This window comes from Colletotrichum jinshuiense, chromosome 6 (assembly GCF_051148585.1).
Source record: "Colletotrichum jinshuiense chromosome 6, complete sequence".
In the NCBI taxonomy this organism is placed as follows: Eukaryota; Fungi; Ascomycota; class Sordariomycetes; order Glomerellales; family Glomerellaceae; genus Colletotrichum; species Colletotrichum jinshuiense.
In genome coordinates this window covers 3,724,139-3,749,191 of record NC_139313.1, presented here as the reverse complement: position 1 = coordinate 3,749,191, position 25,053 = coordinate 3,724,139, and the positions used below count along the sequence as shown (strand labels likewise).

General features: G+C 54.1%; 8 protein-coding genes across 8 annotated transcripts; 3 read left to right on the top strand and 5 right to left on the bottom strand.

Annotated features, from left to right (window-relative positions):
- Window positions 1–296: 296 nt before the first annotated feature.
- Window positions 297–4,504, bottom strand: EsH8_VI_000970 (P-loop containing nucleoside triphosphate hydrolase protein; the record flags this gene model as incomplete). Its single annotated transcript, XM_083272223.1, has 2 exons — window positions 297–2,624; window positions 2,675–4,504. The coding sequence occupies 2 exons, from the start codon at window positions 4,502–4,504 to the stop codon at window positions 297–299; spliced, it is 4,158 nt and encodes a 1,385-aa protein (XP_083127397.1).
- Window positions 4,505–7,889: 3,385 nt separating this feature from the next.
- On the bottom strand, window positions 7,890–9,619 carry EsH8_VI_000969 (allantoinase; the record flags this gene model as incomplete). The annotated part of the gene is made up of 2 exons (XM_083272222.1): window positions 7,890–9,029; window positions 9,101–9,619. 2 exons carry the CDS (start codon window positions 9,617–9,619, stop codon window positions 7,890–7,892), a joined length of 1,659 nt encoding a protein of 552 aa, XP_083127396.1.
- Window positions 9,620–11,761: 2,142 nt separating this feature from the next.
- On the bottom strand, window positions 11,762–13,184 carry EsH8_VI_000968 (trans-hexaprenyltranstransferase; the record flags this gene model as incomplete). The annotated part of the gene is made up of 2 exons (XM_083272221.1): window positions 11,762–11,923; window positions 11,982–13,184. The coding sequence occupies 2 exons, from the start codon at window positions 13,182–13,184 to the stop codon at window positions 11,762–11,764; spliced, it is 1,365 nt and encodes a 454-aa protein (XP_083127395.1).
- Window positions 13,185–13,680: 496 nt separating this feature from the next.
- EsH8_VI_000967 (endoplasmic reticulum-based factor for assembly of V-ATPase-domain-containing protein) lies at window positions 13,681–14,619 on the top strand (the record flags this gene model as incomplete). The annotated part of the gene is made up of 2 exons (XM_083272220.1): window positions 13,681–14,001; window positions 14,059–14,619. The coding sequence occupies 2 exons, from the start codon at window positions 13,681–13,683 to the stop codon at window positions 14,617–14,619; spliced, it is 882 nt and encodes a 293-aa protein (XP_083127394.1).
- A 567-nt stretch (window positions 14,620–15,186) lies between these two features.
- On the top strand, window positions 15,187–16,057 carry EsH8_VI_000966 (C2H2-type zinc finger protein; the record flags this gene model as incomplete). Its single annotated transcript, XM_083272219.1, has 3 exons — window positions 15,187–15,212; window positions 15,260–15,304; window positions 15,355–16,057. The coding sequence occupies 3 exons, from the start codon at window positions 15,187–15,189 to the stop codon at window positions 16,055–16,057; spliced, it is 774 nt and encodes a 257-aa protein (XP_083127393.1).
- Window positions 16,058–16,421: 364 nt separating this feature from the next.
- Window positions 16,422–17,226, bottom strand: EsH8_VI_000965 (cutinase family protein; the record flags this gene model as incomplete). The annotated part of the gene is made up of 3 exons (XM_083272218.1): window positions 16,422–16,689; window positions 16,753–16,973; window positions 17,041–17,226. 3 exons carry the CDS (start codon window positions 17,224–17,226, stop codon window positions 16,422–16,424), a joined length of 675 nt encoding a protein of 224 aa, XP_083127392.1.
- A 2,932-nt stretch (window positions 17,227–20,158) lies between these two features.
- EsH8_VI_000964 (uncharacterized protein) lies at window positions 20,159–22,402 on the bottom strand (the record flags this gene model as incomplete). Its single annotated transcript, XM_083272217.1, has 2 exons — window positions 20,159–22,258; window positions 22,319–22,402. 2 exons carry the CDS (start codon window positions 22,400–22,402, stop codon window positions 20,159–20,161), a joined length of 2,184 nt encoding a protein of 727 aa, XP_083127391.1.
- Window positions 22,403–23,111: 709 nt separating this feature from the next.
- EsH8_VI_000963 (amino acid permease/ SLC12A domain-containing protein) lies at window positions 23,112–24,743 on the top strand (the record flags this gene model as incomplete). The annotated part of the gene is made up of 1 exon (XM_083272216.1): window positions 23,112–24,743. One exon carries the CDS (start codon window positions 23,112–23,114, stop codon window positions 24,741–24,743), a length of 1,632 nt encoding a protein of 543 aa, XP_083127390.1.
- Between the last annotated feature and the right edge of the window lie 310 nt (window positions 24,744–25,053).

Here is a 25,053-nt window from a genome sequence, read left to right as displayed (position 1 = left end):
CCTCGGCTATCGATAGAGCTAATGGGATGAGCTCTGCTCGGCTATTTGGTTGATTTCAGAATAGTTTCGATTGGAGCCCGCACGACGACGGGGTTCAAGATGGGAATAACAGGGAACTTCATTGATATCGATGATTAAAACTAATGATGCTAGTGGCACCACCAGTGAAGCGTCGCCCGGCTTCTCTTTCCGTCCAACGCCAGGGATGATGCATCCCGACCATCTATGTAAAATGTTGAAAATACAATGTAAATGTTGACTTCTTTTAAAAACAGGCCAAATGTTTATGAGACCGCCTATTTTCTCTTCTTCGACCCGTCTAGCCGCGTTCGCGCAGCTCTCAGCAGCGCCCATGCGACGAGCCGGTACACAACAACGCACCCAGCCAGTGCGGCAATGTTCACCTTCGGGTCCACATTGAATTTGTACAGGTTCAGCACATCCTCTCCCGTCTCGATGGGACACCGCCCGTTCGGCAGCCTCTGTCCATCGTTGCACGTAAACGTCACTGATTCCAAACTGTACGGCGCCAGGGCGCGCGTCGCGTACCGGATCGGGGACAGAAAGTTGAAGATCTTGAACAGCTCCGGCATGTCGATTGAGAGGACCCCAGCCATTGTGTTGGCCACGGACATGATGACCGAGGTGAGGTTGACAGCGAAGCCTGTGTGGTTGAAGAGCGTGTTGAACATGATACCCACCGACTCGCCGCACGAGACAACGCCAAAACACGAAAAGACGCACACAAAATACATGGTCACCGTCCGCGGGAAACCCACCGCCAAGTCGGCGAGGATGCCGAAGATGAGGCAGCTGATGATCTCAAATGGCAGCTCAAGCACCGAGTAGGCCGCTAGGAAAGCCTCGACGCTGTAGACGCCGTCGTCGTCTTCGCGGTAAAAGACGTCACGTTCGGCGGGGTAGACGGCAACGTTCTGAAGCATGCCAACGAAGTAGAATGCACCAAGTTCCTGAACAAATCCCATGCGGTTCTGCACCGAGTAGAAGTCGTTTTTGAGCGGGGAAAAGAAGAGCGCGAGGACGATGCCGAGGCCAGCGACCTGCATGATGCGGGCAAGAAGGAGCGGAGGCTGGCGCCGGAAGTTGATCAGACCGCGGTGCAAGAGGAGCGGGAAAGCCGTGAAGAACGAGGCCCGCTTGCGGACGAGGGCGCCCAGCTCGGCCGGGGTTGCAAGGCTTGCCTTGTTGAAGGACTTGCGCGGCGGTAGGATGGCGGGACGGTCGAGTGATGTTCTCACAATTGCGCCCTCAACTTGGTCGGGCTTTGCGTCGAGTGCTTGGGTTTGGGTGGACTCGGACTTGTTGATGCTGGACTCTTCTTCTTCGATGCCAGCCAGCCGTGTGTCTCCGGCCTTCTCGTCCGCTCCGTCGCTCGGGACCGTCTCGACATGTCTCTGCCACGCCTCCACCAACTTCTTCACCTTTTCACGAGTCTCGGCTTCCCTTGTCTCCTGTTGTAGATCGATCGTAATGAGGTCGAGCGCGAAGTCGGCAGGGTTTGTGTGAGTGGGACATTCAAACCCCTGGCGGTGGAAGTAGGCCAGCATGTCCTTGGCCGATCCAGCGTAGGCAGGGGAGCCGCCTCGCGCGAGCAAGAGAACGTTGCCAAAATGCTTAAACAAATCGGACCGTGCCTGATGAATCGTCAAGATGAGCGTTCGGCCCTCGTTGGCGAGCCCGTGCAGCACCTCCATGATGGAGTTCGCTGTGAATGCGTCAAGACCGCTCGTTGGTTCATCAAGTAACAACACGCGCGGGTCACTTAGCAGCTGCACAGCGATGGTGACACGTCGCTTTTCGCCGCCTGAAATACCCTTGACAAGCTCATTGCCGACGAGGTTATCTGCGCAATCCTTTAAGCCCATCTTCAACAGAACCTCCTCCGCTCGTCTGTACTTTTCATCTCTGCTCATATGTGACGGCAGCCGCAGACCGGCGGAGAATCTGAGAGTCTCGCGCACGGTAAGCGACGGCAGCAGTGCGTCGTCATCCTGACAAACATACGAGCACACGGAGCGGATGACCGAGTTGGACGGCAGGGCGCCGTTGAAACTGAGCCTGCCGGACGGCAGATATCGCGTGCTCACACTGTTGTGGAGCCGCAAAGCCATGGCGTTGAGAAGAGACGTCTTGCCACTGCCTGACGGCCCCATGATGATGTTCAGTTTGCCCGCCTGGAAGGTAGCGTTGACGGGGTTGAGGATAGTCTTGGTGGGCAGTTTCTTCCCCGATGGCGCTCTCTTGTCCAATGCCAGAGCAAAGTCATCCAGCCCAACATCAATAGTGCGCACCTCGGAGATGGATCGAGCCTGCATCTTCTCCTTGCCGGCTGACAAGTCAGTGTCTGATGTCCTTGCCCTCGCAATCGTCATCTCCTGCTTGATGTACTGAAGTCCTACAGCAGACAGCAGACAGAAGAAGATAACAAACGCAACCAGGACAATGATGGGTCTCCAAACCCAGTTGTTCGGAAAACCGAGGGAGTCCATGACGAAACGACCGGTATACTGCACGCACTCGGGGTTTGAGATGCCGCCTTCAAGAGGACAGTCATAGAATGTGCCCTCGAACTCATTTCCACAGTAGGCACCAAAAGCGTAAAACTGCGCCGTGTCAGCACGCATCTTCCCTGACTGTCACAGGCTAAACTCACCGAGTACGTGATCCACTTCAGCCAACGCACGTAAATAGGAATCGAATTCGCCTGGATAAACATTCCGCAGGCCATGCTTTGTAATGTGAAAACCATGTTAGCGATCAAGCTAGCGCCAGGGAAGTTACGAGACGCCGCGACGCAGGTTATGGCGCATGTGACGGCGACGTAGTGGTTGAGAAGTGTGATGGCGAAAAATATGAAGAACTGGCTGGCATCTCGTTCAAACCCGCCCATGAAGTAGAAGATGACGGAGAAGAGGAAAGGTACGGGAAGGTCTTCGGTGAAGAGGCGAGCAAGACGGCGGGAGAGGAGAAACGGGACGGCGTCGACGCAAGACTCGCTGTGCTCGCGGTCAAAGGTTGGGATATCAACAGTGAGCCGGTAGACCTCGAACATGAGCGTCAGGTATCCCTGGAGGCCTGCAGCGGTGTAGAGAGCGCCCTGGCGGGATCGGATGCCGGAGAGGTCTCTCGGCAGGTTGTAAAAGATGTAACCCGTCACGATGGCCATCAGAATCGCTTCGATAATGGATGCCATCATGCCCATAGGATCACGATACGTGACCTTGAATGTCCTGCTAGTCAGGACCTTGAGTTGTCGGACGTAGGTGGCATGCTTGTGGATTTCAGACTTGGTTCCTCGTCTTTGCCCCGTAGATTCAATGACCTTCTCCGACGGCGCAAACCTTTTCTCACTTTCGTAATTCCACGCCGTTTTGAGTTGATCGACCCTGGCTGTTGAGTCTTGTTCAAGGTCGGGAGTACGGTTGTCTATAGCAGCGATGTCAATGAGAAACTCTGCCGGGTTAACGAACGGCGGCAACTTGAAGCCCATGTCCTCGAACCACGGCAGGCAGTCCCTAGCAGAGCCCGAATACACGGGGCTTCCTTTGGTAAGAATAATGAGATTGTCGAACAGGTCCCAAATCTCGGACCTAGGCTGGTGAATGGTCGTGATGACGGTCCTCCCTTTGGTGGCCAGCGTCTTCAGCGTTCGTACAAGCTGAAAGGCACTTGTCGCGTCTAGACCGGTCGTCGGCTCGTCGAGGAAGAGGACTGAGGGGTTCGCTAGGAGCTGGACGCCAATGCTAACCCTCCGTTTTTCGCCCCCGGAACACCCGCGGTGTTGGCTGTTTCCTATTCTTGTGTTGGCGCATTCCTTGAGTCCCAGTTCCAAAATGACCTCTTCCACAATGCGCTTTCGTTCTTCGGCTGTTGTGGGCGGCGGCAACCGCAAGTCGGCGGAATACTGCAAGGTCTCTCGCACGGTTAAAGTTGGGAGTAGGATGTCTTGTTGCATCACATAGGCATGGCGAGCGTTGTGTATCCCCTCATTGCCGTTGAAGGTAATGGAGCCTCCTTGGGATAATCGGGCACTAATCATACGTTCCGACATGGTGTTGAGGAGGGTCGTCTTGCCGGAGCCGCTCCCGCCAATGATAGCCGTGAGGGTCCCTGGTTGCAGGGAGGCATTGACATGGTGCAACAAGGTTTTGGAGCTCTGCTTAGGAACAAACTTTGCCTTTGCGAGCTCCGGGTAGGTTGCAGGGTCAAACCATGACGGGGAAGTGTCGACGGTGACGGCTAAGTCGCGGATCTGGACGTCGACGGCCTCTACATCGTCGAGCGAGATGTGACCGGCGCCAGAGAGGGAAAAGCGCCCCGGGCCGGACTGATCGACTGGCGCGATCGGGTCTATTGAGGTTTCGACGGAGCTGGCCCGGTCGGCTTTTTCCACGTCGAGGACAGCGGGTTGGAAGACGGTCGACATTTTTGGCGTATTGTTTGACAGGTCAGTACCAGCTTCGTCGGAATTTGACTGGGACATGACGGACAGCACGGCGCGACGGGGCGTTGGCCGATGGGCTGGTCTTTTATCAGTGCCTCACGTCGCCAGATTGCATGCTTCCTTTCCAGTGATGCGTGTTTGGAGGATAAGGGTGACGCTGGGAGTTCGGGGTCACCGGTTTGCGTTGGCTGATGAGACGAGTCCAATATCGAAGCTATATTTGTGACGAGATAACGGGCTGCCGAGCAAACGAGGGTGTGCGTGCAGGAATGAATTACATGCGCCCGCCTCAAGCAGAGGTCAAGAAAACACACCGATGTTCGTTTGGGTGCGGTAGCGGTCTGACCAGAACGAAGCGACCCGGATTCTCTAGCTCTGTCTAAGCGATGCGGCGTCGAATCGGTGAAGGAGCAAAGGTCTGCCGTTGGCACTAGATCGGGATGCGAGTGACGATGCTAGATGCTCGTATCTCAGGGACTGCCTAATTCAAGGAGCAAGAGGTGGAGTACGCAACAAACAATGCGAGGAGGGAGCGGGCAAACACTACACAAGCCGGTCCGAGAACAAACAATAAGAAGACGGGCTGTCTTCTCCTGATAATCGTGGTCGAGAAGGGCTCGGGCAGATGGAAACGACGATAGGCGCCACGACGAGAATAAAAAGATGACCTGCGGCTGTCCTTGGTCCTGTTGGCTGTTGGATGCAACCTTATGCCCCAGTACCCTCGCCTTCACCTTTCCAGGGCCCCCAGCTCGAGCGTCGAGGTTCGGTCAGCGATGGCGAAGCGAGCCTGGGATCAGCTGCAGCTGCACGTTTCCCCTCCACACGAATGTCCACAGGCCCCCCCTCCTCAAAGAACAAGTGCAAGGCCACGGCCCCCATCTCATTAAGGCGTTGCTCGTGGACTGTTAATTCGGTCGAGCCCTCTGCTAGCGGGCTCTACCTCGCCCTAAAAGCATGTTCACATGGCGCCACCTGCTGCGCGGACGTTTTGGACGAGGAGTCCAGAACGCTGGAAACTTGACAAGCGACGGACACGGAGCCGACTCGTGCGAAGCTTGACGGCAGACTTGAATGCTCCACCACGCGGCGGGAGGCGGTGCAGGGATTGGCGAAGATAGATTGGGTACGCCATGTGGGCGGGGCGGAGAGGAAGCGCGAGCCGAATGGAGAAGGGTCGGACAAGAAATGACATTTGGGACTTTCGCATCTTGGCGACGGATGAGGTTAGGCCTTGGACAGATGGCGAGGCCTAGAAGATTCCCAGGTTGATGGGACAAACGGGGTGGTAGCCGACATTGACATTTTGATAGTTCGGCCTGCTGGCGATGTTGCCCCATGTTGCTCATTGGTATTGTGGATTGTGGGTGTTTAAAAGGGTCGCCGCGGTAGTGCTTTGTCGACACCGAAAGTCGTCGAGAACTGACAAAGTCCCAATGCGCTGCTGCTGCATATGCTCGTCTGCCGGCTTATCTGACATGGACTTAGGCCCTCGTGGGAGGAATGTTGGATTTGCGACCGCTGTAAGACAGAAATGATGTCGAAGGAGCAAGACGCCAAAGCTGGCGAATGGTTATCTCGATTCCACGTCCCATGTTGCGATAGCAAACAGGATCCTTCTTCCCAAACGAGGCATATCCTGAAGGGTCACCATAGTGCGAGTGAGATTCATGAGAGAGATGGGAGAGATGAGACCAATGGCAGCACCGAGCAGGCGCCATCAAAGTGGACGAGCATCGGCTGCGATTGTTTCCGGCAACTCGCTTAGGCACCGTGGATCCATAGGTAGCTTTCGGGGTAAGGATCGGTACGTACCCCAGGCCCAAAGAAGGTGTTGGCCAGGCCTCTCCTCACAGTGGTCGCTTACTTCGCATTCTTCGGTTAGCTGCCTCACTTGCAAGATATTATTTGTTTAGCCCGAGTATTCGCTTACCTCGCATTGTTCGGTTAGATGTCGCCTACAAGATATTCCCGAGTCTCCACTGGGCCAAGCCGAAGCGAAGCTACTCTTTTGATGTGTGCATGCGCTAGTGTATGGATTACTGTGGGATTGATTTCGTGGATCACTCAGTCACTTACGACAGAGCTCTGGGACCTGGCGTGGATCAGACCGAAGCCCGGGATGTGGGCATCGTCCAATTGAACGTCTGGTTGACGGTCCAAGCTGGCTCGCCATCCAAGGCCACGACGCGCTGTTTTCTCCCAAATCTCTCAAATCACAACCTCGTGGAACCAACCCTCTTTTAGCCCGTGTCAGTCATTTCTAGTTGCCGCAATTGCACGTGAGATGGCGATATGCCAGCTTCCCCTCGGCAGCGTGCTCTTGACATCAGAATAGTTGAAGACGTTGGATGTCGTGTCTTGTCTCGGTGTCTCGCATCGCCCGAGCAGAAAGAAATACACGTCCTGCCACAAAACAGCAGCCCCGTCCTTTGTCTTCATCCCCCATCTCGAAACGGAGACAAAGACCAATCTCCTACCTCGCCAACCAGCAGCCCCCGCAGTCCCCATTTGTCCGTTGCATCGCTTACATGTTCCAAAGGTTCGACGAGTCCTTCGGCTCCTAAGCGAACACGACCCCCTCCCCCATGTCCACTACCCATCCAGGGGTCTCCGTCATCCCCAGTCTTTGGGAGTGGGAGGTGGGAGTCATCAAACCATTTGCAAAACGAGAGAGGAGAGAAAAAAGAAGGGATAAAACAAAACCCGCCGATGCTGGAGTAGCATCGAGTCTTCCGTCATCTGAGAGGCCGCCCGAACAACAGCACATCGCTGCCGCTACCGAGACCTGATCGGCTGCTGGGCGCCGTTGTCCCGGGACATCTCGGCCGCCTCGCCTCGAGTGTCAGGACAACTCTAAATTAAATCGACGGCAGCCATTGGCCGTGGCACCGCTCCCGCGCGCACGTCCTCTGCGGGCTCCCTGGTCCAGCGGAAAGCCAAGGTCCCAAGGGTTGCCGCAGAAAGGGGAACCGGTACATCGCGGGCATCCTACGGTTCGGCGCTGTCGACGCGGCACATTTGGCACAAGCCGGCCCTCGACGGCGATGATCAAATGCTTTCAGCTATTCTCGCCTCTCGTTTCTCCGGCAGTTCGAGTCCTCTCACTGATCCAGTCGCTGTCCATCAAGCGATAGACGCGTCTCAGGCAAGATGCCTAGTGTTCAAGCTTAACCCTGGTCACGCAAACAAACTCGTCTGGAGGTGTTTATCAGAAACACATTGTTCAATTCAGATGCACCATGCTTGCAAAGCTATCAGTTCCCGCTCATCCAGAATGCGACGCCTTTTGCCCAGGACGTCGCTCGTAAAATGCTGCCTACCATGCTCGTCCACCTCCCAAAGCACACAAGTGTGTGTGCGTGCGTGTCATTGTTCTTCCTCACGCCCATATTTGTCCGTTTACCCCAAATTCCTCCCTCCCTCAGGCAATCCGCTTCTCGGTGATGGGCTCGCCCACCGGCACCTTGCCGACGAAGCCCATGTTCGCACCGCCGTGCTCGTACACCTTCCGGCCCCTCACCCACGTCTCCCTCACCCGGCCCGCGAACTCGTGGCCCTCCCACGGCGAGCACCGGTTCTTCCACCGCATGTCCCCGGACCGCAGCGTCCACGCGTCCGCATCGTCGAACACGCAAATATCGGCGTCCATGCCCTCCCTCAGCGCGCCCTTGCGGTGCGCCAGCCCGACCTGCTTCGCCGTCGCCTGGCTGCACAGCCTCACGATGTCGACAATCGACGGCGCGGCGCCCTCCCCGCCCGCCGCGATGCGCGCCGCGGCCGCCGAGTACACGATGGGCAGGCCGAGCCCGACGGACGAGATGCCGCCCCACGCCGCGAAGAAGTCGCCGCGCGAGCTTGCGTCCGCCACCGCCAGCGCCGCGTCCTCGAGCGTCCGCTCCGCGATGATCTTGTCGACGCTGTCGCTCGGGATGGTCATGTCGATGCCCGAGTCAGAGTGGTGCATGTTGGGCGAGTCGCTGCCCGAGCCCGTGGCTGCCGTGACCTCGAGGTGGTCCGGGAGGAGCTTCAGTTGCGGCGTGCACGGCGAGTGGTCCGACACGACGGTCCTGATGCACGAGTCCTCGGCCACGAGCTCCTCCCAGAGCCCGTCCCGGTTCGACTTTTCGCGGATGGGCGGGCAGCACTTGTGGCGCGTGTCGCCGTCGGCGATGTCTTCGGACGCGAGGCCGAGGTAGTGGAAGCACGTCTCGGCGGTGATGTTGATGCCCTTCCGCCTGGCCTCCTTCAGGAGGGGGATGGCCTGGGTCGCAGACAGGTGGACGATGTGCAGGTGGAGCTCCGGCGCAAGGTGCGCCAGGGACAGGATCTCCTCGACGGCGTACGTCTCGAACGACGGCGGGCGGGACTCGAGGAACGTCTTGTACGAGTTGAGCTCGCCGGTGGGGGCGAGTGGCGGCTGCGACTGCTGCACCGCGTCGCCTACCGAGTCGGTGATTGGAGGGATCATCTCGGCGTGGAACATGAGCGTCGTCGGGGTGCCGTTGAGCTTCTCCATGGCCAGGGCTACGTCCTGCGAAGAGACTGCGGGGAATTCGTCAACCTGTTACGGGGGGAAAAGACTTGTCAGCATACCTCCGGGGAACCGCTGCCTGCACCGTGAATGTAACTTACACCAGACTCGATCAGGAAACCCTTGAAGCCTCGGACGCCGGCCTCGACCAGGGGCAACAAGTCGTCGGCGTTTCCAGGGATCACGCCGCCATAGAAGCCGACGTCGACCCAGCACTGCCCTCGACTCGCCGCAAGCTTCTCCTTGAAACCGGCCACCGTCGTCGTGGGCGGAATGGCGTTGAGGGGCATGTCAACGACGGTCGTCACACCGCCAGAGGCAGCGGCCCGCGTGCCCGTCCAGAAGCCTTCCCATTCAGTGCGTCCGGGCTCGTTGAGGTGGACATGGGCGTCGACCAGGCCGGGCAACAAGAGCTTGGAGCCGTGGTCGATGTACACTGTTGAGGCGGGGAAGGAGGCCTTGGGGAGGACAGCGGGGGTGATGCTCACGATCTTGCCAGTGGCAGGCGAGACTGTTATTGTTGCGGGCGTGAGGACGAGGTTGTCCTCGGCGAAGGTGAGGACCGCTCTGGTTGAGACGAGGACCACTAGGGGCGTCGTGGGATCTTGAGGGACGGTCATGTTGAGGAGAGTTGGCGGGGTTGCGATAAGCTTGATTTGGAGCTCAGGGAGGTCCGATAAGAGAAAGTTGGTGGCTTCTGAAGAGCTTCCCCCGCGGTGAATGCGATTCTAAGAGCTTGCTGCTGCTTCTGCGGGAAGGGGGGAGCTTATCTTGGTCGGGGGGGTCGCGAGGGTGGTGAGGGGAGATAAGAAATGTCGGGTGTGGCTTGGAATAGCGAGGTGAGTGAGATTCCAGAAGTTGAATAAGTAGATACGAGTGGCAAGTGATGTTGGGTATCCTGACTATACGACTAGAAACCCCGAGAAGCTTGAGACTCTGACAGTATTCACAGAAAAGGTAGAAAGGAAGAAGAGAAGGAGTAAGAGAAGGGAGAGAGAAGAGTTCCCGTCTGAATTTCACACTGGAGAAAGTTGTCCGTTGCTCGATCCACAGCCCACCAAGAGTCCAGACGGACGCCGAGGGTCAGCCATCCCCTTCCACCCGTTCTTCTGGGCTTCCATTTTCAGTCCCCGATAAGATAACGACCTTTGACCAGACAAAGGAGTCAAGGACCAGCCAACTAGGGAAAGTCGATCAGCCAGCCGAGACGTCCTCCCATTCGTGTTTTCCACACCCACCCGCCAGTTTGGCTGACCGTGCCGTCGGCCTCTGCGTCACGGCTGTGTGGGGTGCGTTATCGAATCTTCGGCCCTCGACCCTATCGACCTTCGCACACTCCGGGGGACCCTGAATGCCTTTAATGTTGTTATCAGGCGATGCTGATTGGCCTACATCCCATCGGATGCAGCCGTGTCCCGACCTGCGGCGGCTTAGGTAATCACCCGGGCGAATCAAAGCATGTGCCAGCGACGGGGGGGTAAATAGAGCCCACCACGGCGGGTGTGGCCCATCGGCCATTTTCGGGAAAGTCGGGGGATCTGGTGCCTTTTTGCGGGCTTTTCCCAAATCTGTGCTGGTCACCTTCGGTACCCGCTGCCTCGAGGCGTCGTCCAAGCTTCACTTGTGAGTTTCGATCGAGTAATGATCGAGTAAAAGCACCGCTACTTTGGGGAATCTGGCCCATCACTTCATGCGCCCCGTCGGCGAATTTGAGCTTTTCGCACAGTTTCTTCTGCCGACGGGCTGCATGCTGGGGCTGTTCTGGGTTCCGGCCTTGCATGACACCATGACTATGACCGCTCGACTGCGACTTCAAGTCCGTATGTGCTGTCGGTTGGCCTTTTCTATTACTCGATCGCTTCGCGATGGAGGCAACAAACAAGTCTGCTTTCTCGTGTCATGGATTGATTAGAGACTGAGAACGGCGAATCAGAGACACATCCGCCCCAGGGCCATCCGTTGCGGTGATCACGCACCCACCGCCCCCCGACAGCCGGCGCTCATTCTGCCGTTTTCCCGTTCGTCAGCCCTCCGCGCCCCATCCCTGCTTGTTTTTTAGGGCCTCACCAAGTGAACAAAGGGCTCGCTTGATCCGTGCATGTGGTTATTGTTCTTTCCCGTCCATAGATCGGACGAGACAATTGAGCAGTCATCACCATGCCGGGCTTCTTGGCTGTGACGTGCGGAAACGTGGGACCGGGCCACGACTAAGCTTCGATGGTCCCCTGATCCATCCTTGCGTCTGATCATGCTGCTTCTGCTGCCACGCTGCACGTTGAGTAGCTGTGAGACGTAATGAAAACCGTGTCTCCACGGAGCTCGCCGCATGTTTGCTTTCCGGACCCTGTCAATACCGTGATGCTTGCTGCTCGGGCATTGAGTTTCGGCTCAACGGTGTTTTGATCGAGTAAAAGTTTCTCACCTCTCCAATCAACTGTGCTGCTCATTTTTGTTGACTCCCCGACGGTTGAATATGCCGCACAAAAGGGCATTCAAGTGAGAATCCTGCCCCTCCCCCAACACCCCATGCTCGTGTCGAGTCACGTATCAAAGGGAAGTTGTTTGTGGCATTGAGTTGAAGTCTGTGTCGCCTCTACCTCGATGAAACCCCCGCGCCACCGTCTAGTTGTATAATATCGTTACATGTACTCTACAAAGAGCCCAGATGGTCTGTTGTACAGCGTCGAATGCACATACCATAATGCGTGCATTCCAGGTTTTTTCGTTTTGTACAGATATTGCCGGCCTCTCTTGCCGGCCGCTTACTTGGTCCTCTTCAACGCCTTCAGAGCCATTTCGATGAGACCATCCTTGGCTTCGCTATCAGGAAATCCGCTGATGGCAGCGATCGCCTGCTCCGAGTAATCCTGGGCAAGTGCCCTCGTCTGTTCAATACCGTCGCTCTGGAGGACCAACTCCCGTGCCTAAGACGTGTTAGTCATGACTTTCAAGGCCCGAGTCTGTCGCTACACGCGTGCTTACCCTTGCAACGTCGCCCTCTTGCTCAAACTTCCTGCCTACTAGGGCACCCAACTCCGGCATCGTCTTCCACGCGAACAGCAGTGGGGCCGTCGCGAGACCCAGTTCTAGGTCGGCTCCGGCCGGCTTGCCTAGCTCCTTCTCGCTTCGTGTGTAGTCGAGCATGTCGTCCACTAGCTGGAATGCCAGGCCCAGGTTCTTACCATAGGCGTAAGCTGCCTCAACTGAGGCGGCATCAGATCCGCCGAGGATGGCCGAAGCGCGGCACGACTTGGAGATCAAGCTAGCCGTCTTCAGATAGGTCTTCTGAAGGTAGTAGGTAAGAGCCTCCTCCGACCACACGGGTTTCCGCTCATCCTGCGCGGTGTTCTTCAGCTGCATGAACTCGCCCTCGACGAGGTTTGCGATAACCGTGGCGAGGAGCTCGATCACCTCGGCGTTTCGCAAGCGAGCCAGAGCAACAGACGCGCGACCCAGGAGGAAGTCGCCGGCCAAGACGGCCATCTTGTTGCCGAACTCGAGGTTCGCAGAGGGGGATCCGCGACGGGAAACGGAGTGGTCGATGACATCGTCGTGGAGCAAAGATGCCGTGTGGATCAGCTCGGTGATCTCGGCGAGGCGTCGCTGGGAAGGGAGTATATCGGATTCAACCTCGGCCGGGTCGGAGGCAGCGCCGGTTAAGGGTGAGCTCGGGTTGACGTCGACGAGGATGTGTGGGGGTGATAACGCCGTATCGACACCGCCGATAGCTTGCCCAGATTGCAAACGGGGGCCCTTCGGGCACAGGGCTGTCGCTCTCGACATAAGCAGGACGATAAGGGGTCGCATGTGCTTGCCCTCGGCCTGTGTGTAGTACTTTGCGACACGATCCAACGAAGGATGGCCTGAGCCAAGAAGGTTTCGAATGTTGCCGGTCAAAAACTTCATCTCCTTGGCCACCGTCCGCAACGGGTCAATGTGCATGTCCCCCTTCGGGATGACCCGGTTGACGGCATTTGCAGCGATATTGGAAGCAACGGATACGGCAGCACCCCACGCAGACGATCGTTTCGAAGAAGAGTGGTATAGGGCACTAGTTAGAGGTAACCGGACGTCGACGGGGGTGAATCGCCGACATTGCGCGCATCGAGACGAGGAAGAGGAGAGGAGGGATCGTGACGTTGTCGAGGCGCTACGCAGCGCCGCTGCTCCCGGACGGAGCTGCATGGCTCCGGTAATGCTCCAAAGGATGTCAATGGAGTGTAAAAAGATTCACCAAAGACTACGACGACATCTGTATCGCGTAGACCGTCTCAAGACCCGTGGTTGTGGCAATTGGAAGCTGAAGGTGGATTGATGGCACGAGTCGATGACTTTTTTTTTCGCTCTCACGGCGAGAAATTCAGCCAGAGAGCATCGGGTCCGATCCTTTCCCTTGCCTTCCCTTAGGTAAGGTAGCTATCGGTTCCTATTGGGACACTGCAGGAACAGCTGCTGGAGGTACGTATTTTTTGGGGGATATTTGGTGGGGCGTAAGGCCTCTGACTGGCTACAACTTCGCAGTCCGAGCTTTGCGCAGGAGCTTGCCGTCCCAGCATACCTCAGCAATGAACATTGCGATTGGGGCGCTCAGTGACTCCGATCTGACAGTGGCATTTCCCAGTTTCCAACCCGCATCATCCCGAAATGTCATCGTAATCTCGTTGCGGCCACATCATCGAACATGGTACGCCTTACGATAACACCTTCCATCGCGAGCGGCTTGCAGAAGCTGGCTGATGTGAGATCGAAAGCGGATAATACGGAGGCACCGGGTACAGCAATACAGGAAACGACGTCAGATGCATCGCTCCCATCCGCAGCAGCTGTCGAGGCCGAAGACCCGAGCCTTGAGGATCCTACTGTTGGAAAGCCCATCACCCATAGCCAGATACTTGACCTGTGGAAGGGTTTGAAGCGTGCAGATATTGATGGCTTCAGCCTGGAAGGACTGCTGCAAGGCGCCCGGGTGTACATCCCGCCGCCGCCACCAAAGCCAGAGCCCGTATGTTATCCCAACCGCAAACTTACTCCATCCAAGTCGCTGACGATGTGTTTGCAGTCCGCGGAATACAAGGCCCTGATGGCCCGTTTGCGACGCGAAGAAGAGGAACGGTCTTACCAGCGCATGCTCAAGCAGCCGTCCCGGATGGAAGCTTTCTCCCAGCAGTTTCCCAGCGCAGCCGCAAGGGCACACGCCTTTGCGGAGGTCAACCGCCCCATGCGCGAGTCTGATAATGGCGACGATGAGGCTACCTATGGCGACGTACAGAAGCAGTTGATGGTTATCCTCAACTTCCTCATTAGCATCATCGGCGTAGCTGCGACTATTTGGATAGCGGCCCGTTGGTGGAACGTCACCGCACGATTGTTCTTGACCCTTGGCGGTGCTATCGTTGTCTTGATTGCAGAGGTTGCCGTCTATTCAGGGTACATATGGAGGCTTGAGGAAGCCAAGTCGAAATACAAGGAACCACAAGAGGTCAAGGAGGTGATGCAGACATGGGTGTTGGGCAAAGACGAGGACGGGGACAAGCCGGAAAAGGAGGCGGCCATTCTCCTTGACACCAAAGTGCAAGACACAGATGAGGGAATACGGCGAAGACTTAAAGGTTTATCATAGTTTCGTCCGTTGTAATGCGACAATGACCAAGTTCAGCCAAGGGCTCTACCCAGTGCAATATGCTCGAGGTTGGGATGCTGTATTGATTGACCCACAACCAGCAGCATTGAGCCGGATGCGCTCTGCGTTTTTGACCCATGCAAGCAGATCTCATTTCGTTCAGTTAAAGTGCATACTCCGTAGTTGTCATCCATGTGCAAGATGATGGCGAACATTGATCCACGTGATGGCGCGGAAAACGCGACTTGACGCGTCAAAGGCACGCCATTCGCGTAACGCGCCTCGGTGGGGCTTTGATTCAAAGCTCCCCATCTCTCCCACCCACGACGAGACACGATCCCAGGCTCGACCTCGGCCTAATCACACTCTTCCGCTGTCTGGTTCTTCTTTTTTACCCTTGTATGACTATGTCACCAAATCAATTTGTGCGCCTCACCTTGTCGACTCGCAACCAAAACCGACTGTTCTATCCGAATTTCGCCCTACCACAGCACAACCTCGCGCGTCGCGTCGCTGTCGATTCACAAATATTACCGAAACTCACCTTCCATCATCGCTGCTGGAGGGATGGATCAAACCAGAGAGACGCAGCTGTATGGCATTCTGACACCGTTTGGTACTGTTGCTAATCATAATTCAGCTCTCCGACCCAACGCGAAACCTCACGGCCAACAAGCGACAAACGGTACGAAGCCTTGACATACGCGATCGCGACGACGACTAACGTCATCCCAGGCGGGCTTTACGCACCTACAGCAAGCGATCACGCATTGCGGAAGATGACTCTGGCTCGGGACTTTTGAAGAAGCGCAAAGTAGTCACCGACCATAGCTCATCCACACGCCCATCAGACCCATTGAGGATTCCTCCTGCACATCCCACGCCGCCGTCGAGCAATATACCCAAAAGCTCGATCCTCAGCTACTTCAAACCATGTCGTTCCAGCTCGGCAACCGAGTCCTCAGACCCGCTGTCCGATTCCGAAAAGCTAGTTCATACACCGCCGTCGTCGCCCCCCGTCTTCAAAAAAATAAAGGAGCCTCGACGGCTAAGACTACGACTGAGCACACCCATCTTGCTTCCTTCTGACAAAGTAGAGAACGCAAAGGATGAGAACGAAGAAGGTCACGATACAAACGAACAGGGGGCAAGGAGAGTTTTGAGGCCGAGACGAGGTGTGAAGGGATTACAAATGGTCGACAACCACGAAGCGAACGAACAGAAGACCGACACGGAGACATCCCATATCGTCCCGAAGAGGCCACCTCTAAGATCGAAACCTGTTGCGACAGTCCAGACGACCATCAATATCTCCTCAAAGCCCACGTTCATGGAGTGCAAGACGTGCCGGATAGTGTACAACCCACTACACCCGAACGACGTTAAATATCACTCTCAGCGGCATGCGGCTTTCCTTCGAAGTAGGGCAAAAGCATGAAAATTCGACACAGCATCACGTAGGAATAATGACTCAATGATACCCCCTTAGCAATAAATGTCACCTTTTTGCATTGTATCCATCTGCAGCAGTAATCGAGATACATGTGATGACTAAACGAGTGACAATAATGAGCGAAGCAATGACAGAAAGTCGACAGTGAAAGAATGGAAGCACACTCTCCAACGATGCCACCGTTTCGATCCGACCTCCTCGACTCCAACCTGCGGCTGACTCCCGTCAACCGGCTGTATGCTCTATAGCCCAGAGTGGTACTTGCACCAACAGCCGCCCTCATCTCAAACCCCCCTTCGCATCCGACCGACTGAACCAGCACAGTTGCGTTTGATACGACTGGCACCCTTCAACCAATACGAGCAGCCAACCAGACGGGGGCAGAGAGAGCCGCGTCAGTCTGGTACAGGAAGTGCGCCGGCAGAATGAACAGCGTGCCGTAGCAGACGGCGTCGGCGATGTCGCAGTAGATCTGCGTCTTGGAAGTCGAGAAGTTGGGGATGCGGCCCAGGTTCTGGAGGTTCTTGGTGTAGCCGAACAGGACGACACCCTTAATCTGGTTCTGGATGGTTGAGCTCAGTTCTGAGATGGACGAGGCCATGACGGCTGTGCCTTGGCTGTTTCCCAAACCACGTCAGCAAAGAACTACTCCAGAAACAGGCAATGGATGTCCGGCTTACCTGTACCCACCGGCAACGATCGCCGAGTTGGGGCACTTGGTGTTGGCCAACGTGAAGAGTCTCTTGGCCTCGTTGATGGCGACGCGGCTGGTTCCCGCGGGGACGATGAAGTTGGAAGCCAGGTCCGCGCTGTAGGGTCCGCCGACGCCCTGGACCCAGACCTGAGAGGCGCCGTAGCGGCTCTCGAGGGCATCTCCGACGATTGGGCCCGCGCTGATTCCCTGTTCACGAGGTCAGAATTTTAAGACTTCAACAGCGGTGTATGATATCGCAATGCGCATGGCTTACCATGTTGCCAGGCTCGGTAGAAGCTCGGGCAAAGATGTAGATGACCTTGGGGCAGGCCGAGCTGCTGCCAGACTCAAGCTCATTGCGTGTGGAACTTGACTGGCGGACTTCGAGATCGTTGGCGACTTCGACGGGGGCCGCGGCGACGAGTGTAACGGCCAGGGAGAGGATGCTGAGGAACTTCATTTTGAAAGTTGGGGCTGTTTTTGGTCCGAAGAGAATGGTTTCTGGAGAGAATAGGCAGGCTGGCTGGGCTTCGAGCGAAGGAGAGAAGGATTCAGGGTTGAGCGAGGGCTTGAGTCTGGTGTTCCAAATATCAGGAGTCGTTTTGAGAGGAGATGCCGCAGCTATTTATCTTCTTTTGAGATCCATAGCACCCATCCCGTGAATCATTGGCAGCCACGATATTTCGCTGTCAGTGGAATTACTATCCTTGCCTCGAACTCAGTTGCCATCTCCTAAAATTCCAATCCTGATGACCCAGTCGATCTCGCCCGTCTTGGAAGTTGTTGATGGACGGATTCATCCGCCAGTCGCATCTAGAAGCCATCCCCAGCGTTGGAGGCTGATGGTCGTTGAGCTTGACGGCCCAAGGACATGGATGCCACGTGAGGGCTGTTTTTCGCGACCAGATATCGAATCGGGAATGGTCGGAAGTCCCTCCCTCCGCAGTCCCCTTGGGTGCAGCGAGGGAGAGGGCCTCGGGACGAGACTCATCAACCGCTCAACAGCGTGTTATTGAAATGAGGGGATCAGCGTCTTACGGGTTCCCCCCACCTCGAAACCTATAGTTTCCTTGGTTAGCATAGCTCAACTTTCTGTCTCGTCCAACAGAGTCCCCAATGTCATGTCAGAAATTCCCGGTTTAGGGAATTGTACAGGGTATCGTGGGTGAGACTTGACTTGCCAATTGTGCAGGGTTTAACGCCGCCACGGAGTCTTGGTCATGCACAGCGGCCGGTAGAGAGCTGCAATCCCCGCAAGACCCCGCAATCTGCAGACGTTAGAAGCCTCGGTTCGGATGTTAGACTAGTTCATTTTGGTGGCAGGGTACATGAGCTGGGCAGAGAACAGCATGGTCAAATTCGTCAATGCACGAAACTGGTCATTCACTGGTTGTCACCAACGCCAACAGAAAGCCAAGCTGAGCGACCGTTGAAAAGGCGCATATTTATGCACGCTTAGCAGTCGGTATTTGGGTTTACTGGGAGGATAGTCTGGGGAAGTAGACGCATCTGGGCCATGTGGTGTATTACGTCTTGCTGCAAGCAGCGACTGAGCTATTCCCCATAGTGGAAAGATTGCGAGTTGTCTTGGCTTCGATGCGGTTTTCGGGCAACAGTGCTTATATGTCCTGTCGACACATAGCTCGTCTGTGGAATTCATATGAATTGTCCACAAATCATCCCTGGGCTACCTTGAATCATTGCTAAATACGTTTACGAAACGACTATGATCAAGTGTTTGTCAAGGTGTGCTCAAAGCAGAACGATAGTTCTTGTCAGCTACTGATTAACCTGCCAAAAGAAGGGTGACAACAATATAGTTACAAAATCCTCTTTAGTACAAGTTCACATAACTATTGGCACGTCGTTTCTTCCGTAGGGCCACTTGTGTGACCAATGCTGTGGTTTCTTGGCAGCATTATTTCGTCGCATATTGTGACGCTGTGCGAATTCACAGTTGACCCTTCAATTTCAACAATGTCTCCATTGGATTGCTTGCTCATTTCCAATGGGCTACTGCAGAGTCGGTTTGTTCGTTGTCGGTGCACTCCCAAATTTCCTTCAAATTTTACAAATACTCTCCTTGGCCTTCTCCGTCATTTCTACCTGGCCATGTTGACATCGCCTTTTTGTCGGGTATTGAGAGGTTTCATGGGCCCAAAATCATTCAAGATATGCCTCTTCCTTATCATTGGAGGAGATCTCTACCCCTTTTATCTTGGCAGTGGAAATTTTCATCGACAAAAATCCGTCACTGCCGAGGCTGTAACCGTAGAATCAGGGCCCAGGCCGCCGCCAAGTGTAAAGTCACTCACACAACGCAGGGACACTGACCTTCCCGGTGATAATGCATTGCTTGCAGTGTTGAAACAGTGCATTTGATATGATAGTGCCGCCTTCGCTGTTGGCGGTCCTGTCTAGGTCGACGGAACGATGGTTTAAGAAGGTCGTGCCGGAGACATTACCCTCTTTATTTCGAGGGTGGCCCATACAAAAATGTTAGTGATTTCCTCCCGGGTGTTGCTATCTTCCTTGCGTATGGCCGATGACATTTTCGACTTCCTCCACACTGCGAGCGAGCTCTGATGATAGCTCTGGGAGTAGCCATTGTGATCATCCAGGTTTCCGACCAACACTGGAGCAGTTGTCAGTCCTCAACAGGGTTGAAATGAGTGTAGAGATAGGCTTGCCGTGTTGAACTAGTGAATTTAGGGTGCCATTCTGAATTGTGATATCGGGTACTTCACTTGATATTTTGGTTGTGGTGATTGGTTCAAGTGTATTTTCGTTCTAGATATGGGCACCCGGAAACAGCATGGAACTCGTAGGAAATGTCAAGCTATTGTACGGTATATTACAAGCCAACACTATAATGCAGAGTGTACTGGGTTAAACTCCCGATATAATTTGAATTATCATTTGCCTCGCTGAAGGCTTAGATTTGACGTGGCATTTAAGAATCGAGTCTTTGGTCGGCTCATCACAGAGGTGTTTCAAGCAGCGAGGTCTAGAGCGAGAACTAAAGATTCTCGTGCAGCTTTATTTACTGAGAGCCATTTAAATGCCACGAACAACCTACTTCATACCACCCTTGATGCTCTGCTCTGTCATCTCTGTCCACCTCAGCCAAAGTCTTCCATTGCCATTGGCCGGTGGCCTACATCCTACATCCAAATGTAAGGGGAGAGTGCACCTACAAGTCACGATCGCACACTGCATGCTAGTTGAAATTCTCGCATCAACCAAGAGCAGGACCTAAGTGGATTATAAAAAAGCAACAATATGCTTCTCCACAGACTAGTGTTTTGGAAATTGAAATATAGCACATGACTTATCACCGTGGTCAGATCAAAACTCTAGGACTACACGCTGTCAGAGGGGAATATATTGCATTATACCTGGATGAGCTCGACATTCCCTTGTACTCCTCGTTTGTCGTTCCACCATTTCTCAACGTCTGTCAATGAATCGCTGAAAATACGAAGACCACTACGTCGCGACCAATCTTTGAACCATCGAGCAAATGACAGTTGTACCTCTGGATCCTCCGCCTCCCTCGCAGCAATTACTGCAGGCCACACTAACCTGGCAGATCCGTACCCCATCTCGGACTCCGTAGCCTCGAACCGCAGAAGGCAGTCTCGAACCTCAAGAACTTTGTCTTGCAACATATTCGCTTCCACATCGTAGACTCTTCGATAAAAATAGATCGTCACGGCTAGCCGCATGGCGAGCGCCAGGTGGCTCTGCTGCTGCTGACAGTGCTGCATCTGTGGGTCTGTGGTTGGCAAATCTGCCACATCGTACCCAGGAGTCCTCTTAAGCTGGTGGACGCATTTTTCAACTGCCTTGGCGCGGCTCAAGAACTCTGCCACGCCGGTGGAGCCTGAGTACTCTGTGCCGTCTTTTGCACGTGCCAGCCGGATGATAAGTGAGAGAAGGAAGACGTGGACCTCTGGAATGCCAAATATCTCCGGATACAGCGTGGCGAGCCAGATGCCAGGGAGTTGGAGGTGTAGATCGTTCTCACCTTCATCCTGCCCTTTAACCTTCATCATCTCCTGGTCGAGGTTGCTCCAGTTGATCAACTGGAACGACAGGCTATCTTGGCTGTAGGCAATAGCGTTGCTGGATTCTATGACATGTCGCACATGCAGGCGATGAGGTGAGCGCGTACTTCCCGGGAAGGTGGTTTCGTGCAAGATTCGCTCAAAGGCGTAACAATGGTGTAGAAGTCGGACTTTACGGGACTTCTTCTTGTTGAGTCCCCTGACACGTATGAACTTTTCCGCCTCGAGTAGGTAACATTCTATTTGATCTCTGTTACCAGAGATGCTCGAGATCTGTACCATGGTTAATAGTGCTATCAAGATGGACTTGTATTTGGCTGTCTTGGGAATATCGTAGGCTGTTTGTAGCATGAGGCGGACATGATGACGAGCCCGTTGTTTGTAGCTCTCGGCTTGTTCGCACCACATGCGCGAGTTGGAAATGCCGCCAAGGCTAGATGCGCTCATGGACAGCGTCCCAAAGAATGCTGTCAAGCTAGCATGATCCATCTCCTCTCCAAGTGTTAGTGCTGCCAAACAGCTTTTGACATATGGAATGAAGAGGATGTGCCAGGGGGTTTTGCTATGGCGGAAGGGCGTAAATCCTCGGAGAACAGTCGTCGAGTAGTGTTTTAATAGAAATACAGCGTCATGAGGAACGGCATAGTCGAGTTTATGTGTGACTAAGGAACTTTCTGGCGTGCTCAATTGTTTAGGCTGCAATTCTGCGAAGATGCTCGATACGCAAATGTCTTGTGAAGCCATTAGAGCCCTAGGGGATTGTTGAACCTCGGGGAAGGATATGTCGCTAGATATGTCTTGAATACGTTCTTGTCCCAAAGGCGTATCCCACCAGTTTCCTGCGTTCGGAAGGTCCCACCATTCGCCCAAACTCCACCACTCAGCTATTGGGCTGAGTGACTTGGGATCAGAGCTATCCTCGACGGGATCTGTCCGCGGCTCTCTTGATGGGGAAGAACCCTGCGGAGCCATAAGATTTCCATCTGTCTCTTCGGGTGTGTCTTCATAGACACCTTGTTCGTCTTGCCAAGAGTTTTCAATGATAAGACGATTTGACCGAGGGCTGGGTTCAGAATCGCTTTTGGGAGGCTCACTTGGGAATTGAGGCACTCTAAACACACCAAAAGGACCCCTGCTAATCTGGACGTCTTGAGATAGGGGCAACCTCTCGCACTCATCTTCTATCTGGGCAATATGCCAGAGGGTTAATGCGGGCGAAATGCTTGAGATAAGCCTTTTGCTCATGCACTCGCGTTCCATCTCTGTCAACAGGGGTCTTCGAAACCGCGCCGTTCCGACACTAGGGGTCTCTTCACAGTCGAAAAAGATGCTCTTTTCATAGCCACTACACGTCAAGCCGGAGGTTTTGCACGTTGAACATGCTGGCCGCTTCTCGTCACATTTCATACGACGGTTCCGGCACTGTGAGTGATTAGCATGTTTGTCAAGGAAGGCTACGCATATCGAATGGCGTAGACATACGGTGCCACATCCGCCAAAAGACCGACTCCGGCGGACATCCACATCCATTGATTGTGATGCCCGTGCACCTTTGGGATTGGCCATTCTGGGTGAGTAGTTATGCCAAGGGTTCCACTTCCTCTTTGGTGCGTGATGATAAGTAGAAGGAATCTGGCAGCAATGATTTTTATTATCGACTCCGCACAGATATGGGAAGTTTATAACAGGTGGCCGAGTACAGAGAAGCCAAGAACATATCAGCAGACAGTGGGGACCTAGGGTGACATGGAAATGCAGAGTGGAGCATACATCCCCGAGAGGGGAAAGATAAGAGAGGGGATCAATGACAAAACCCTGTGGCCCATAATAAATCTGGGGTACATGCCTGGCCGCAATTAGCCGGTAGGGGAAGCCTTCCTGTCTTGCACAATCATATCTAGGAATCGGAGGAAGCAACCGTTCATCTTTATCTAAGGTATGCTTCCAAGACAAGTCTGCAGCAGACGGACAGGCCCTGGGTGACATTGGCCTTGATTATCCTGGGCCACCAACGAAATAGGGTTCTCGATTGATTCTGGGCAAGGTTACAACATGTGTTTAAAAGAAAGGCAGTCTCGCATCAAAAAAGGAAATACAAAGCTCTCAATTGCCAAGACCGATGAACAGCTAATCTTCCACTCCACTTTGCTGAACCGAATGCATCTTCGAATCAACCATATCCTGCCAAACTTGTGCTTAAATGGCTCTAGATTACGACACACCTTCACCCTTTCCAAAGGAACTGGTTTCTTCGGATAACGCCAGCGATGGCAAAATGGAAAACAAAGACCTTGGAAGACTTGAGAGCAACCATCAGGGGGAAAGCCGTATTATCACCCAAGGCAGTACGAAGCGAAATGTCAAGTCTCGTCATGCCCAGATGATTGCTATAGGCGGTAGCATCGGAACTGGCCTCTTCGTCGGTTCCGGCCAAGTCCTCGCGGCCGGTGGTCCCGCTTTCCTCTTTCTGGCATACGCTCTTACATCTATTCTCGTCTACGGGATTGTCACCGCGGTCATGGAAGTCGGCACTTACCTCCCTATCACGGGCAGCTCCATGTCTTACTATTGCAACCGCTACACTTCGCGATCTTTAGGATTTGCACTCGGCTGGCTGTATTTTTACTCTTTCGGAATTATCCTCGCCTACGAAATTACCGTCGGTTCAATCGTCATAAACTACTGGCCTAACAACGTCCCCGTCGCGGTATGGCTGACGCTGCTTCTCATCGTCATGGTTGGGCTCAATTTGTCGCCAGTTGGTATTTACGCGGAGACGGAATTTTGGTTTGCAAGCCTTAAAATCATCTTATTCTTAGGGTTGCTTCTCATGTCGGTTGTCCTTATTCTCGGCGGAGGACCGAGCGGACAACGGCTGGGCTTCCACTACTGGGTTGACCCTGGTGCGACTAAGGAGTACATTGTCGGCGGTCCTGGTGGACGCTTCACCGCGTTTTTATACGGATGGGTGTTCTCCGGATTCTCATTCTACTTCAGCCCGGAGCTGATCATCATCACTGGTGGAGAGATGCAAAACCCTCGCAAAAACCTTCCGATCGCAAGTCGGCGCTTCTTCTATCGACTCATTATTTTCTACATCCTAGGGGCGTTGGCAATCGGGGCTATTTGCAGCTCCAACTCAGAGGGGCTTACATCTGGTTCCGGGAATGCAGACGCATCGCCTTGGGTTATCGCCATTAAAAATGCCGGCATTGAAGGCTTGCCCTCCGTTGTTAACGCCGGCATTCTTACTAGCGCCTGGTCTGCCGGCAACTCTTATCTCTACATGGCAAGCCGCTCTCTTTATTCTCTCGCCGTGGCCGGGAACGCGCCAAGAATATTTGCGCGTTGCAACAGGTACGGTCTACCAATTTATGCAGTTCTCGCGGCAAGCTGTTTTACCGTTTTGGCATATCTTAGCGTCTCTTCGGACGCAGGCATTGTCTTCAATTGGTTCATCAGTCTCACCAATACTGCCGGCTATACCTCATGGATTATGTGTGCCTTCATATTCCTTCGGTTTCGCAAGGCTTGCGATGTGCAAGGTGTTAAAGTTCCCTACCAGTCCTGGTGTCAACCCTATGGAGCATGGATCTCAATGGTTCTCTTTACGTTTCTGCTTCTTGCCAACGGGTTCACTGTCTTTTTCCCTGGTCGCTTTTCAGCCTCCAGCTTTTTGACCGCCTACATTGGTATCCCCCTCTTCTTGGTTACCTATTTCGGACATAAACTCACGGTTGGGAGAAATGACCCGTGGCTGTTGGCTCCAGAGGATGTCGACTTGACAACCAATCTAAGGGAAGTGGAAGCTGAGGCGGAGATGTGGACCAACTTGGAAATGTGCAACATGGAGAAAAATGGACGCACTGATCAGTGGTGGCGCAAGATTTCGTTGATCTGGGAATAAACTTGTCAAAGTAGTAGATCAACATGGTGTTGCACACATCTTCTCAATGCATATACAGTAGTGCTGAATACCGAATGCCATGTACTGCAATGAGCACTAACAATTCGAATAATGAATACCGAACTACAGTGTTCCACCAGTCGATTTGAATTGTAGAAACAAGTCATAGCCCTTCGTGAATCATGAAGAGGAGCATTGTGTTTCAAAACGTTGATGATGCCAATGCATGCCTGCGTTTGGCTCATGTCAATATTAGTACGTCATATGACAATGGCTTGCATACGACCAACAACACCAGGTCGTAGGGCAA